This window comes from Melanerpes formicivorus, unplaced genomic scaffold, assembly GCF_026170545.1.
Source record: "Melanerpes formicivorus ecotype bairdi unplaced genomic scaffold, bMelFor1.0.p_v2 SCAF_32, whole genome shotgun sequence".
In the NCBI taxonomy this organism is placed as follows: domain Eukaryota; kingdom Metazoa; phylum Chordata; class Aves; order Piciformes; family Picidae; genus Melanerpes; species Melanerpes formicivorus.
Genome location: NW_027142384.1, coordinates 6,258,220 through 6,275,073, shown reverse-complemented (window position 1 = coordinate 6,275,073; position 16,854 = coordinate 6,258,220). Strand labels below are relative to the sequence as shown.

The window sequence follows — 16,854 nt, the reverse complement described above, 5'->3', positions numbered from 1 at the left end:
ATGAAAAATACCTGTGATTTATCAGGAATACATATAATTGATAACATAAAGAAGACTGTCTTGTGGAAAAAAATAGCAAACCCATTAAAACATATCCAGCTCCTCCCATGTTCAGAAACAAACACACACAACCAAAAAGTCCCCAGAAAAGCCCAGCAAACCCCCACTTCCTCGCAGCTTTGATATCTTTCAGCATTGGGGATATACCCTTGCGATTATCAACTATCAAATTAGAGAGGACACAGATTATCTTGTCTTTATTGCTTTTAGTCAGGATATTTTCCCTTAGTAAATTCTAATTTTTTTTCCTGTATTTAACTTGAGGTTCCTGTTTGTTTGATTCTGTGGTTCTGTCAATAACAAGGTCATATCTTACCAGTTTCACCTCAAGGAATCTCAAAGACATTATTTGGTTTAAAATTTACATAATAATTGAGAAACTATTCAAACAAAACAAACAAGCCATATCTAAGATTACATTCCAAATCAATGCCTGAGGAACTAAAAGTAATTTTGCATGCAACCTGCAAGTTTTCCTTTAGCCTCTTCTGCCATAGCTTCTGCACCTTACTCACTTTCACACGACCTACTGAAAAGGTACAGCCTAAGAGAATGAAGTTGCAGACTCATGGCAAACTATAATCATGATAAAAACCTCCTTATGTAAGCAAAATAAAAATCAAGGAAAAGGGAAACAAACACTTGAGTAAAGAAGAAAATTGTAAAGCTTACAAGCATTGCACTTACTTGCATTGTGCGTGGTAATACTTAATAAGGTTCTGCAGAAGGTCCACACCTTTTTTTGTCTTGATTTCATTAACCTTAATAAGATACTGCACAGAGTGAAAAACATGTTGATAATCATGCCTCACAACCTTCAACAGTTTTCAATCAATAAAACATCATTTGCTCAATTAATTACCTCTGTGTTTAACCTGGGTGCTGACTTACATCCCACCAGTCTGCCACACTTAACCAAAATATAAAACGGGTAACAATTTATTTGGCCATTCCTAAACAAATCTGGACCACCCAAATAAATAAATAAAATCAGGAAAATGTTTCATCCTCTACAATTGTCTGAAGATGTCCTTTTCAAAAATGTTACTGTAGTCATAACTGAAATAGTCTAAAAACCCAGACATGATGCAATTTAAATTAATTGTCACTACAATGTAATAAAGAGAACCATTTATATAAAAAGCAATTTTATGGAATTCATGTATTGCTGCCATTCATCATGTCATCATACATTTTAGAAGGCTTCAGAAAGTACATTGGAAGAATGATATCAAAAAATACTTCCTGAATCGCCCAACTATAAATATGAAATAGTCTATTTTCAGCCCAAGAACCTCAGCATAATCATCTAAAAACCAAGAAAAGAAATAAAGGACATCAGGCTCAGAACTGAGTTGCTAAAATAAGTATCCTTGTATTACTGTATTAAGTGACACTGCAATCTTTTGCTTCCTCCGCACTCTTTGAACAACAAAGTACATTTCATCACCTTTACATAAGGCCCACAAGGTACTTTTCAGCTATGGTGTCAAAAAAGGAAGATGAAACTTGTTTCTTACTTCACACATTTGTAGCTGAAATAGCCGCCTTTCCTTCTCCATTTCCTCTGCTATCTCAGCTCCAGTTATTTCAGTTCGTATCATCCCATGCTGCTTTGCATGCTCTCTTTTCTCCTTTTCAATTTTTGTACTGAAATTTTAATTAGAAAACATTTTAGAGAAATTCTTCTACTATTGTGAGATCTATTTTAGGAAAAAGTAAGAATCAAGAAATATTAAAAAAGCCATTCTAAAGACAATTTCCTCTATGATACTAAGTGCTGCCCTTCCTTCCTTTCAGCCTTTAACTCTTCTCTCTAGTTTGTGTACTACTTGAGAAAACAAATAGAAAAACCATCATGAAAACAAAACCCAAGGAACCACAACAAAAACAAAAAACCATGAAACAAAACAATCAAACAAAAACCCAACACCAACCAAACAAAAAAAAAACAACCCACAACTGCTCATTCTTTCTTATGGGATGTGCTCCACAGCCTCCATTTCTATACAATGTAAAGCATACGCACAAGAAACTACTTAATCTGCAGGGGAAAAAAAAAACCACAGAACAACTTCATCCAGTAAGTTTCATGCTCATAAAGCACGAGTTAAGAAAACCAGGAAGGCATCATATAAAGTTTACACCTACTCTAAAACACATGAATTCCAGTCATTACATTTTCAGAGAAGGCCAAAACTGAAATTGTGAAATATTGAAATGTGAATACAGAACTAGGAGGCCATTCTGAGACTTTAATCACAGCTTTACAGTGTGTTTGTTCTTACATATCTCCTCTGCAGACTAAATGGATACTCTATTTGGAAGTAAAGTTAGATTTTCAATATAGAACAGAAAAATAGACTAGACTAGACCAGACCAGACCAGTTTGGAAGAGACCTTCAAGATCATCATGTCCAACCCATCAACCAATCCAACCCACCTAAACAACTAAACCATGGCACCAAGCACCCCATCAAGTCTCCTCCTGAACACCTCCAATGATGGTGACTCCACCACCTCCCCAGGCAGCCCATTCCAATGGCCAATCACTCTCTCTGTATAGAGCTTCTTCCTAACATCCAGCCCAAACCTCCCCTGACACAACCTGAGACTGTGTCCTCTTGTTCTGGTACTGGCTGCCTGGGAGAAGAGACCAACATCCGCCTGTCTACAACCTCCCTTCAGGTAGCTGTAGAGAGCAATAAGGTCACCCCTGAGTCTCCTTCTCTCCAGGCTAAGCAACCCCAGCTCTCTCAGCCTCTCCTCACAGGGCTTATGTTCCAAACCCCTCACCAACTTTGTTGCTCTTCTCTGGACATGCTCCAGCAAGTCAACATCCTTCCTAAACCAAGGGGCCCAGAACTGGACACAGTACTCGAGGTGTGGCCTAACCAGTGCAGTGTACAGGGGCAGAAATCTAACCCTTTTTATTAATTTATTTAAGGAAAAAAAAAAAGACCAACCAAGACAGGAATGAGTATGAAAACATTTTAGAACTCACATTAACTGCACTAAAATTCTTGCCTCTCAAAAACAAGAGTTCTGCAATATAGGACAACTTGTAAATCACATCATTTGTACCATGAATAGATTTCACATATATGGTTATAAGAATGTGTAAGAGCCATCTGGAATCTCCACAATGAACTTTATGTTGTTCGGTATCTATGTTCTTTATACTAAAGGCATTTAACTACTTTAGAGCACATAAAAATAATTTCTTTCTATTAGTGGAGGAGAGAGATCCACAAAAGAGCTGCCTTGCTCATATTCACATCTGTGTCCAGATATAGGCCATTGTGTGGGACCAGGAGGAGAGAGGTGGGGGGCAGGGGTTGGAAGAGAGAGAGGGGAGAAAAATACTTACAATTTGGTTTCATAATCCTTCCAGGCTTTGTCAAAAGGCTTTTTGAGATCCTGAGGAAACAGAAAAATTGCTTAGACTATTAAAAACCCACCAAACCAACCTTTGTCTTTTTAGTTGAAATATCAAGTTATGAATAGCAACAAAAAATAACATTTTCTTTTAACACTTTTCAGAGAGCAGTTGGGAAAAGCTACAATTTTTTACTTCCCTGTGACACATTAGGGCAGGAATTTGGCATGACTATGATGCTGCTTTAGAATTTTGTTTCAATTTTGAATATGTTCTCTAGAGTATGTACAGAATATTAATGCCTATATAATCTCATGGGTGAATGGAAAATAGTCACAACATGGCTGAACCCAGAAACATTTCCTTAAATAAAAAGTTCAGTTTTCAACACTTACCCCTTTAACACCTTTTAAGTCTCCTTTTAAGAGAGAATCCAAAGTGAAAATGACATTGTGGCTTAAACCCTGGAGCTAAAGAGAAAAATGTTATTCTGTTATCATTCAAAAAGAGGAATGATGATCTTATCAAACACTGCAAGTCTTTGAATTTCACCAATAAAGTTACAATCACCCTAAAAATATCTAAATCAATAGTACATTTGAGTCTCAGAAAAATTAATAAGCATTCACTTGCATCAGAGAGAAACATTAGGATTAATCTTTACTTCCATGGGGGAATATAAATGCAGAATTAAAAAATAGTATACAAGCAAAGTTCTAAAAGCACCCTACAGTAAATCTTCAGGTTCTTAAAGGAAAGATTTGAACACCATTTCATTATTTAGGGAGCAAATTAAGTTTTGGAACATAAAATAGCCTCCTGAGTAAGAAATGAAGACCTGCTGTGCTACAAGCAGGTACCATGCAAGATACATGTTAATTCAGCCACCGACAAAAAGAATAAAGAATCACTAGCTCTGAATATTCCAGCTATCTGGGAAATCTGTTCCTTCCCTTGTCCAAGATGAAAAGGTGACATCCTCTTACGACCTGAGTTTAAATATCACAGAATCAACCATGTTGGAAGAGACCTCCAAGGTCAAGTCCAACTGTTCACCCAAGCCATTTCAATCCAGTAAGTCCATTACTCTTTGATTACATATCTGTGAAAATGTTTTCTTCATCTTTGCCAGTCTAAGGGCAGAAAAAACTACTGCCGTGATTCTATCTGAACACGTATGCTGTGTGTGGTTCCCAAAGAGTTACAACCAGAGGAAACAGACACATATCAGTATTATCCCTGTCAAGTGCTAAAATGGTTGCCGCTCCTACTTCATGACTCCATTCTTCCACTGAAATATTCCATGAATTCTTCAGTTCATTGCTATGGGAGGACAGGGAAAACGACAGGAAGATTGCAAGGCATAACATTTTCTGCTTGCAAACCAAAATAACAAAGTATTACCTTAGTGTTTCTAACTGGCCATACATATGGCCCAACTCCCCTCTCCTACAAGGTGTTCTGAGAATATTTGATTCCATGAAACTAACATTTAAGAGACTTTTGCAAAACACATGACCCACACAGCTCAGAATCTCAAAATGACAACTCAAACCACTTCTCCAGGAATGACATTCCATTCACCAACTCCTTATATATTCAAAACATACACAGGAAAACAAAACAAAAAACCCACAAGAGCTTGACTTTTCAAAAATGGCATTAAGCAGTTTTAAAAACATGCACATACAAGAGAAAATAGTGCAAAGAAATCTCATCCTGACTACAAATTTTATAACACAGCCTTCACAAGTAAAAGGCATAAGACAAACTTTAGATGAGTCAAACTTTTAAACCATTTTCATAAGCCTAATGTTTATGCAATGGGTGATTTGTGTATCACAGCAAGAATAGAGTATACCACCATTTAAGCATGCTCCCCAGAGCATTATTTCTCTTTCAAAGCATGAAAGGTTCTATTTTTGGTACCATTAGTTATGGCTGATCTTTGGCTCAAAACTTTTAACTGGAAAGACTTCAGGTCAGGCAACGATTTAAAATTAAGGCCTATGAGGAGAGATATACAACACTGTCAACCACTTGAAAATGATGTTTCAAGTGATGTCTCAACATTTATATTTTTCTTCTTAACTGCCAATTAACAATCAAACACTGAGTGTAATAACACCCTTAGTGATCGCCTCTGCCGAAGCTACCATGTTGTATTTTGACAAAATAATGAAAGCATCTCTAAAATTACCATCAGTCATCAGGATCACTCAAGTTGTTGTGCTGCAACTTTCTTTTACAAAACTACAAAGCTAAGAAAATATGAAACTCCTCACCAGGTTCTTCAGCAGCGTTGATAATTCTTTAGTAAGGGTGGAAAACTTTACAAAAGCTGTGCCAAGATCTGGATTATCCCGACTTAAAAAATTACTCCCAAATTTATCTAGTACTTGTGCATAGTTTTCTTCATTTTGAACGTGATCTGCAAAGAGAGAAAGTTTGTTCTTTGTTTAAGCCTATGTCTTGCAATATAGTGACAAACCAACTAACAGGGCTTTCAAAAAAGCCACAAGCTAATGCGTTCACTGAAAATTACAACCATTTTAATACTAAAATGAACAAGTTCAGCAACTTTGATTTGCAATAAATCACTTAACAACAATGTAGTTTATTAATAAAGTAACAAGATCAATAAAATGTCAAACAGTATAAGTACACATGCTCATTATAATAAACACTGGAATTTAGAGTTCTCTGCTGTAATGCAATCTCTGCTTTTTGTTTTCTTACCTAGGACACTTTTACAAAAGAGTCAGTAGTACCAGACACAAAACTAAGGATATCAAGTCAGATTCAGACTGCAAGATCAAAACAAACAGAAGCATGTCTCCCAGACAAAGATTGCCTTTTCATCTGTTCTGTAAAATCAAGTTACTCCACAGAATGGAATGTGTATTGGTATACAGCCAAAGATGTGTTTCAATATATCTAATAGCAAATGGGATGTATAGAGAGGTCAGGAACGAGATGAAATTGAAGTCCATGGAAGTGCAAAATCCGCAGCTCAAGGATGAAGGACATTTTGAATTACGGACCATAGCACCTGAAATGTTTCTCCTGGTTTTATTACTTTATTTTCTGTTTACATAGGTTTTGCTACTTCCCTTTTAATATCTTTAAATAGACAATTTGCCACTGCAGCCCTTTGGGACAGACTTTATTACGTTTGTATGTCCTAGAGGAATATTGCTGATATTAACTAAATTGGAATTTCACTTTAATGACTTCCCTAGTCTCACTATGGGTTGTTTGTTTGGGTTGGTTTGTTCATTTTATTTCTGTGGGTGGTCTGTTTTCTGTTGTTTTGTTTGTTTGTTTCTGTTGGGTTTTGTTAATGTGAACGACAAACACAAAACCACAGAGCTATTCCAACTAGAACAAATTCTAGTTTGGGGGGAGAAGAGGGAATGGCTACCAACATGTACCTTTTCCCCAGAAGACATGCAAGTTTCATATTCTTCAAGTTGTCATATCACCTGAGAGCATTTGAATGATAAGGGGTCAGAAAGATGTAAAGCTTATGGACAAAGTCCCACAAAGCATAATCTACTTTGGCATTAACTAAGGGCTGATGAAGAGTTAAACAATAATGCTTCTAAGGTATTACAGTACTCAAAACAGTACCCTAAAACTCCAATAAAAAGTTGGAAATCTATTACAAGAGGAAAAAAAGAAACTAAAAAAATGCCTATCTACCAAAAGCAAACCCCAAACATTAAACCAGTTCCAGTCTAAAATCAGAGATTAAAACTAAGGTTTTCAAATGGCCAATTATTTAATAACATGTTAATACGGGGTTATAATCCAAGTTGGTTTTAACAGGCCTGTTTCCAAAGTTTTAATAAAATATCTTAGCATTAAAACCAGGGAAACCACTATATAATACTGAAATATGCATTTTGTTTTGTTGTAGAAGTCGTTGTACAAATATATACAGAAGATTTTATTCAAGAGAGAGCTTGGGCTTATGCAGTCCTAAACTAATAAAGCTCAAGTGTACCCAGCTGTGCTGAAGGAAAAGGAAGGACAAAGAAACAAGGTCAGAAAGAAGTTTGCTACATTATGGAACCTCTGTCCTTGCCTGTGAAGCACTTCTAACCCCACAACAGCACCTAGCATTTTGAATTTAAATGCTGTGCTATTTTGTAAAGCATTTTCAAAAAAACAGGTTTCTAAAGAGTCTGAAAGAGAGCTGAAGACGACTGTTTACCTGTGGAAAGGCAAAAGAAACCCCTGGTCAAAAAGAGGAAGCAGTAAGCATATCTTTGTCTTAGAACAAGATACAGGAAATGCTCAAGAATCTCAAATTGCAAATCACCTGCTTTGATTATGACATAAAAGGCACATTTCTGTAAATACCACACATGTACACATAAAATTCAAGTACTGTGTAAGGATAATACAGTTTCAATTTTCACATAAGTACAAATATTTCTCTTGTAACAGAAGAAGAAATATTTTCTGTTGAAGAGGTAAGGCACTTTCCAATTTGACCTTAAAGGCACATAGATGAAAAGTTAAATCTGTAATGTAGCCTATGGTAAAATGCAACATATGGTAACAAACATTCTCAGAATCAAGCCAAGGATGTGCTTTTCTCTCCCTGTAGGTGCCCCATGCAAACACGGAAATGACATCCTATTCTCCCAACAGAATTTCCTTTGCATAAAGAAAGCTGCAATATGCATGCTGATGTTTACTTCCTTAGATACAGGAACAGTAGGAAAAGATTGTAACAACCGTAGGCAGCCAGAGGAAAACTGACAGCAGCACAGACAAAGCATGATGTTTGCCTTCTAGAACTGGCTCGTGTCTTCTAAATATTGTAAACAAAGCTCAGCACTGTAATGAAAACGTAGCAACTTCTCCAGAGACATTCTCCTTCTTCAGCAGCTCCCCAAGAGGTACCAGAATCACAGACGATTTGAGGATGAGCTTTGAACTTTGTCACTTGGGTGAAAAAGACAGCTCCCTTCAATGGGACTATGGGCAGGGAAAGGGGCCTCACTAACCATCCCTGATGGGATCTGGCAAGGTAGCCACTACCTGAGCCCATGCATCTACCTGAGCATGCATCAGCATGCTATAGAGTAGCTGATGGGATATAAAGCCACTGGGCCATATACAGCAGTGAGATTGATTGAGCTGAAAGATATGCACCTTCTTCACAATAGACACCTTCAACCCAGAGAATATTCAGGACAGATTTTACCTCCATTATGAGAAAGCCCTGGTAGGGCCTGGTGCACAGTAACTTTGTGGCATCCCTTACTTCTGTGCCATAATGTGCATATCAAGGATAATGTCTTAAGAGGAAATAACACAAGCACATGTGAAGCTGCAGATCCAAGCAGCTGAGGAAGAAAGAGCAACCACAGCAGACTTTTGCTACACAGGACTGCTCACCAGAAGCAGGGAGCATACTAGCTCTGAGCCCCAAGTACTGTGGACTCTCAGGCTTCAGGACTTCCAGGGCTGAATCCCACTCATGGTGTTCTGCTGCCCCTGGCAGTCACACCTGAAGTTGTCTATGCCTAAACCCACTCTTTTTAAACAACTTTTCCCATGACAAGGTAGAAGACTTAAATTCCCAAGGCATACAAAGAACTTGTACTCTTTCACTGAAAGTAACAACATTTATTATTATGTTTATTTCTTGTTCAAAGGTTACCAAAATTTTATCATATGCTTCTGAACCCAATGATATTCATATCTGCTTGTGCATACTAAGTAAGGAAACTGAAGAACAAACACTGTGAAGAGAGAGTAAAGAATAGCCTTTACACACTGGAGCTGGAAAACACATCACTAAAATTAAAGCCTTAATTTTCCTTTGTCTAAAACAGTTTTGTTCAATCACTCTGCGAACACTGAAGAATAACAAGATTTAAATAGTTTAAAGAAGAAAAATGCACAACCACAGCTCCTGTCGCTGATTATACTCAAATTACACCCAGAAAACCATCTAAATTACAAAGAATTACTTCTGCATATCTGGTTATGTCCAAAAAAAGAAGAATCACAATTCAGAATACTGATCAACTTAAAACTATTTTTGCTGCACTTATAAAATGGGCAGAAGAAAAGTAACCAAGGTCAGAACCAAACTGCATTTATGAAGAGAAAAACATATACAAGAAAAAGGACTCAGAAGGACTTCAGAAAAAAACAAGCTGTCCATCAAGGTTAAAAAGGATGGTAAAACAGTTTGTTTGAAATTAAAAAAGTATCCTTTCTCATTTCATCCCTCACAAAGATGAAGTCTAATGAAAAAATAATAGAAAAAAAATATTTGACCACCGTTATTCTTATCTGGACTTGGAAACAATAATGCCTTCTGGACTGAGACTGATGAAAAGTAATAAAAACATCTGTCAAAGATTTTCAGAGCAAGAGGAATCTCAGTGACTCTACAAGGTTCTCCAAATCATTGTAGAACATAAGCAGCGATAAATAAGACAGCCAAGAAAACCTCTTCCTTGAGCCAATAAAAAACAATTAATTTTACAGCTAGTTTTAGCTGTTTTATGTCAAAGTAAGCATTATTGAAACCCATTTTCATCACTGAAGCATAAGAAAGCACCTGGCTTAGCAATTGCCTCTGTACAAGCAGGCTAAACTTTTAATTCAGTCACTTCTATATGTATTTTACAAGGTTTCACATGTATAACATGCTTTCAGCCTTGGTCTTACTCACTCTAGTTTATATTTATCAGTTACTGCATGAATTGCCTCCTGTGCACACCTTTTCAGTTTATAATGTAGACTATCACAACAGCATTCTGAAGAGGGAGCTAGAGTATTAATGTACAGTGCTTCCTTTATCCAAAGGAACCCTTACTAACTTGTATCTTGGAAATAAGACTTGTTCAAAAGGGGGGAAAATAACCAACCAAAACAATAACAAACCAACCCCTCCCAAACAAAACAGGCACCTAACTCTGGTCCTGTTTAAGTGCAGAATCAGCTAATTAAAAACATAGGTAACCTATCTTCTATGGCTTTCACTCAGTGTTACTAGCTCATGATACAGTGTGGCCTACTTGCAGTCACTGAAAACATTACCTTATATTGCAAGACTCAAATGATAAATAAATAACTGAAACCTCCAGTATCATGTATTTCAAAACAGGCAAAAAACTTTTCATGGGCTCTACAGTCTTCACCAGTTTTTAAATTCACTAAGCAGATACTTTCAAATGGAAAAAAGCTGCTTGGAGCATCTGAATATTTCTCAAAGCATAAAATTAAACATACATGCCAAATACTATTCTCACTGCAACAGGCTTTACAGCCTATTGAGAAAAACATTAATCATCAGCTGAAGTTACAGAAAAGCTAACTAAAACATGGTGCTAGTAGAGCAACAATACTAGTCATTGGCAGAAAAGTCAAGAATCTACAATAGATCAACCCTCCCCTCCTTCCATAAATGTGAGTTAATGAGACAACACACAACACACTGTGATTGCTCTGAAGTGGCTCTGCATAAGATAAATCTTTGCTTAACTGATTACCACTGCTAAGGAATAGGAACTGGGATTCTCTCTGTCCATTATTTACAGCCAGATAGTTATTGAATAGTGAACAGCTCTGCTACCCTGTATGCATTTGACACAGCTTTTAGACCTTAGAATAATCAGAAGCCAGGTGCACCTTATAACATTTAAAAAACTAATTAGGATATTGATCTGTTTGGCTGTCATTTGTTACTGAACTTAAATTGATTATCTCTTCATATTCTGTAACATTTTATTACTGTAGCTCAAATAAAACAGTGTCTTCAAACAAGTAAAATAGTAAGAAATCTTACAGGTAAAAAGGGACATGGTCTTTATCAGGCATACAAGTGGAGACCATAATTTGAAGGAGCAAACATCTACCAGTAGATATTCTTTTTTTACTGATTTATAGGTTAAACTTCTTAAAAAGTTTTCATTCTTATTCTATTTACAAGTGCACTCCATAAATTCAGTCCAGGTTGTTCTGGTTGAAGCTAACTGAAATGTTACGACATCAGCAAAATTTACCCATTGGAGTTCTCCCAGAGGGCTTTGAGAATGAATATGAGGGTGAAGAAACTGGAGAGCACGTTAATCTGATGTATCATCAGAAGCAAAGAAAAATTTCAAGTCCAAACACTCCTAAAGTAGATAAGCATCTCTTATGCTATATAATTCAACAGGATAAACTGCAAGACACTTCAGAAACTTGAAGTCAGATGCTTAGGTTCTCATGTAAAACTGAAAACAGTGTCTTACCTTGACCTGAATTATATATTGCTTTCACGGATTTTTTCACCTTCTGTAGCGCAGTTCTGTCTTGATCCAATGCCTGTAACAATAAGTAGTAAGCAAACTTTCAATAGCCACTTGATTGTTCAACAGAACACACTGTAACATTTAAAAAGAAATGCACAAAATAAGTAATTTCACAGGCTGGAAAAAACTGCAGATACAACACATTCAGCCTGCAGGAAGGTCCAAGGTCATTCAACTCCTTCCAGATGAACTAAAGAACTGAACTGAAAATGTGCTGAAGGCAGATTAAAGCAGTGGTGATAGTGCTAAAAGAAAAACACAATTTCAGCTTTGCAAGGAACAGAGCATTTATTAAAATTGTAATATATGGGGGAAAAAAATAAATAAAATAGTAGATGCCTCTATTCCAGCCCTGCAGCTTCTACTACAGCCAAAGTGCTTGTTAATTTTCATGGTTTGTCCACAGCAAAAGTCTTCCACCTACAGGCACAGATTATCACACTAAACTCTTGCACCAGACTCCACAACAGAATTTTATCAACATAGAAAATGAAAAGTAGCAAATCAAAAGCCTAAGACCTGATTTAGTGCAACATAATGGAACTGGAATGAAACATTTATAGCAACAACAAAATATGCATATTCGTTATTCTAGCATTCTGAATTTCACATTTCCTGCAATAGTTTCAAAATCCAAAGGAAAATGTTATTCAATAATACAAGATTTAGGATTAGATTTCTAGATACTTTCTTGAAGCAATGTAACTTCTCAACTACCCACTCTACCTGATGTAAGAAGCAAGATAAACGTGAGAAAGAACTATTATGACAAAGCCAAAGAAAATCAAAGTAAACATTCATTTAGATTTGCAGAGTTGAGAAACTTAAGCCACACACTGGTACCACATGCAGTGATCCAGTTCACTTAGGTGTGAGGGTTGGATAGCCTGCATACTTAACACTGCTGTTGATGGAGAATATAAAAAGAAAAGTTTAAACCAGTTCTTATATTTTTTCCCCCTTTAGATAGGCAACTTCCCTTCACATAAGCAATGTTAGATCAGTAATCTCAGGTTTTAATAAAGCTAGCAGTGTTTGCCTTATATTTGCATTCAGATCACTGGACACTGGAGAATTTGGACTCAGTGCCAGGATAGTACTCCAACTAAGCTGTTGTATATGACAACCTTTGAGTACTTCTGTTATTCAAAGAGCTTAAAGCCTGGAGCTCCTGCAGGTCTGGTGTCTGAAAACGGCCAGACTAAGGAAGAATAGCAGCTACTCCTACAGCAGAATGTAACTCAGAGAGGGTCATCACTAGTTATATTGAGTCAAAACTTTATCAATAAGCAGAGCTTTCACTGTCGGAGCTGAGATGATTGAAGGACTGGTCATTCCCCCCAACATGAAATCTTCCAGACCAGCTCAGTTGGAAGCAAAAGGAAGCTGTATTTACAAGCAAAACTACAATGGAATGCAATGAATATATACAAAACATACAATATTTACAGGTATCTCCAATTAATAAACAGCACAAGGACCCCCATGGCCAAGGACCAGGGGAAGTCACTAGCTTCTCCCTCCCTGCCTTCCCCTTGTACAAAAGGGACAAGAGACAGAAGCAGAGAAGTTAATACCAGTCACAACAAAAGCAGTGCAGCCAAGGTCAAGCAGAAGCAAGTCATTATCTCCCAGCCTGAGGAAGTGAGAAGAGAGAAGAAATTGTTTACATTACTAGCTTATGTCTATTCTCTTTCCAATGTGATTGTTTAGAATTAGCATTATTTTCCTTTTTACACCCAATAGTGATTTATTTACGCTTTACTACTTTCTGTTCAAGACCTGTGAACATTTTTTGAAGGCATAGCCTAAACCTGCTACACATTAAGAAGCTCCAGAAAACCCAGAGCAGGAGCTCCAGGTCAGCTAGAGTGTTAAGCACTGGAGATGGTCATAGTGCTACTAGCAAAGTTCAAAACACTGAGTGTTTCAGTGCCTGCTTTCAGTAGGAACCCACAGAGAGAGAAAAAAAAAAAAAAAACAACAAAACAGTAAATGTGTCATAGCTCTGTTTTGGAGTGGCCCAATTTAACCAAGTAAAATATTAAGGTTGCATAATACATGTAAGTCTGTAACAAAGACAATGTAGTCTTTCTGGTTTTTAACTGAAAACCACTGTGCCCTCCACACAACCACATCTGTGGTAGCTAAAACTAGAAAGTCTGGAACCACAGAATTTACGTAAGTGCTTTCTCATCCATTTTATCTCTAGCTTTTGATTTTCAGCAGAACAATGGATGCAAAAAGATTCAGAACTGCATATGCCATTATTTCTGTTGCTCCACAGTAAAGCAGTAGATTTTACTTGGCTATCATCTTGACAAAGTTTTTAAATTTCATAGAATAAGAACTCTATGTTCCTTTTCAAGACAGTGCACAGCAGGCGGTTCTCCTTAGATTCCTTTGCAAACGCTGTCAAAAGCTTTTGCTTCTGCCTGCATGCTATGCCAGACAGTTGCTAGCGTACATTTCTACTGAAGTTCTCTCCATCTTCAATGACCAGAAAAAAAATTATTCACTTGTCTATTATAAAGAGTTTGAACAGAGGATACTATAAGATTTTGAACTTTTTTTGTTTAAACACAACAACAGTTAACCCAGATAAGATTCAGAGACAAAACTACAGTTTAAACTCTAGTATTGAAACAAACTGGACACGCAGGAGGAGAAAATAAATACAACTGCAAGAAAGATGACTATTGTCCCTAAAGACATCAGTCTAGAGGACTAGGATAAATATGCTGGAAAAATCTTCCAAATTGGATTTGCTATAGAATTAAATTTAATCACTAATACAGGAGCAGGAGAAAAGAGAACATTCATTATTTTAAGAGAGCAATCACTGAGCAAAGCAACATACAGAGATGACATCCGCTGCCTGAAGGAGCCAGTGATCTAAGCCAGACAGACATCACAGGTCAGTTCTGCATTTTTCTATCTGCAAATACAATCTTTATGTGAACTACTTTTTCTTAGTCCAAAACTCTCTAAATAGGATAAATCTATGTGCACTTAAAACTGTATACTAGGGCGAAGGGTAAAATGCCTACTGCAGCTGGAACCCAATCCTGGGTAGGATTTCTAGGTACACAAAAACAGTTATCTAAAGGCTTGATGGCTGGTTTAGGGTGGAGGGTTATGTTTATTGTTTGGTTTTGGTTTGTTTGTTTTATATAACTGTAGGTAGTTTGATTCCAAATATACTACATTGCTCTTGAGTGTTTGGGCTTTTTTTTTTTTTTGCTATTAAATTTTTTTGCTGCATTCTGCTGCAGAGAAAGTAAGCTGCACTCAATGCTCAATTATTATTCCAAAGTGATCTTACCTTTTATGCATGTTAAACTAGGCAGGCACTGTCTTGCTTTCCCCAGTTAGGTAAAAGCATGCTTTTGCAGTACCCATTTTTCATTTTCCAGCATTTATAATACCAAATATTTTTTACTCTCCACTTTAGAAAACATAATTTGATCTTCCAGTAGAAGTGATATACTTCTATATTATTCAGAACTATAAAGCCTTAGAATATCAAAGGGCCTCTGTTGACAATATCCAGGTATTCAGATGTGCTCCTTGCTACCTTCCTGAATACTGAACTCTTCCTCACTACCACCCATTCCTGGAAAACGCTTCTTTTGTAACTTCAGCGATGCCACTTCCCCGGAGGCCTTTTTAAACTCTGCTGGGAGAATATTTTCTTATCACAGTGTCGTAGTTTGGGCTGGGTGCCCTCTGCTACAGGGCTGCTTCCTGTGTCCAGAAGTCCAGCCCAGTGGGTGGACACAGGAAATTAGGTTATTTCCTACCATGATCCCTTGCACCACTATAAGTTTCGCGGCGGGGTCTGGCACTTCTTCTTTTCTTCCTCCTCCATCAGCCGGTAACATGGGGGAGAGATCTCCTGGCTTTGGGCCTGGCTAGGCCCAAGGCCACGGGGGGATGGGCAGTCTCAGATCTGGCCAGCTGAGACTAGCCTAGCAATGGGAGGGGGAAGAAGGAGCCCTGAGGGTCTTGGGTGTACCCTCAGGTAGGGATGGGTTTTCTCTGGGTCTGTTTTTGGGTTTCTCTCTCTCGTCACTGTATTTTTAGTTTTTTTCTGCACGCACTCACTGTTCTATTTAAACTTTCCATCACCTTTGCAATCCGTTTGTCTGAGTCGTTATTTCTGCGCGTGGTGGGGAGGGGGGCCTGCCCCAACCCATTACATTTTGGCGCACCAACGTGGGGCTGGCTGTTGTGCCCACTCTGCAGATCGATTGCAAAGGATGGAGAGTTTAAATTCAGTTCTGGGCGTCGGTTTGGGTTTGGCAGTTGGGGGCTCAAGTGATGTTGCCGGGGCGACCGTGTGAGTTCTTGTGGATTGTGGGGGGATGACTGGTGCGCTGCCGGTGGCGCGGACCCTCTGCTATTTCAGGCAGGGGTGGTGCTCGACCATCGGCATCGGGGTACCGCTTGAGAACGCGGAACCTGCCCCTCCTCCGCGGCGGGAAGCGAAGTGGGGGAGGGGCAGCGGCGAGCAGATCAGAGTCAGGTCCGTTCTCGCTGCGGGGATAGAGCCAGCCGCTGCGAGCGGGCGAGCCAGCTCCCAAAGCCCCGGGGGGCCGACGGGGACTCCAGCTGGAAAGCCGTTTTCAAGGGCTCTGAGAACGCGCGTATGGCTTTCGCTGGAGAAGCCGTTTGAGTGTCCGAGGGGTGGAGGTGATTTTGATTCTGCGCCGCGGCGGCAGAGGTGGGCGGAGCCCTGCTGCGGGCGAGCGGCGCCGGCGGACCCGGCCGTACGCTCGGGCTGCGGCGGGCCCGGCCCTAGTCTCTTCCCCGACTTTTTCGGACGAGTTCCGAAACTGGCGCCGAGCACCTGGCTCCACCTCCCTTCTTCTCAGTGAGCTGTGGTGCAGCCCCTCCCTTTCCATGGGGGGGTGTGCAGCCGGATGCTGTCTTGCCTTGGTACTGGTACGCCTAGTGGGGGGGCAGAGTACCTCGGACAAGCATCCGTGTGGTTTTGGACCGCAGTTGGAAGCGGTTGGTTGCGGCACCCTGGATGGATTGAAAAAGGCAGTCGTGGGTTGGATGGTTTCGACTGGCCTGCCC

The 16,854-nt window shown here is 38.8% G+C and overlaps 1 protein-coding gene across 5 annotated transcripts in view; it reads right to left on the bottom strand.

Moving 5' to 3' along the window:
- The window catches only part of ASAP1 (ArfGAP with SH3 domain, ankyrin repeat and PH domain 1), a 130,402-nt gene that overhangs the window by 54,131 nt on the left and 59,417 nt on the right, over positions 1-16,854 (bottom strand). For all 5 annotated transcript variants that reach the window (XM_068155535.1, XM_068155532.1, XM_068155534.1 and 2 more), the window contains 6 exons: positions 11,710-11,782; positions 5,725-5,870; positions 3,835-3,909; positions 3,431-3,480; positions 1,581-1,710; positions 748-833 (listed from right to left, as the gene is read on the bottom strand). In XM_068155535.1, coding sequence (XP_068011636.1) covers positions 748-833; positions 1,581-1,710; positions 3,431-3,480; positions 3,835-3,909; positions 5,725-5,870; positions 11,710-11,782 — 560 coding nt within the window. The remainder of the gene's footprint in view (positions 1-747; positions 834-1,580; positions 1,711-3,430; positions 3,481-3,834; positions 3,910-5,724; positions 5,871-11,709; positions 11,783-16,854) is intronic.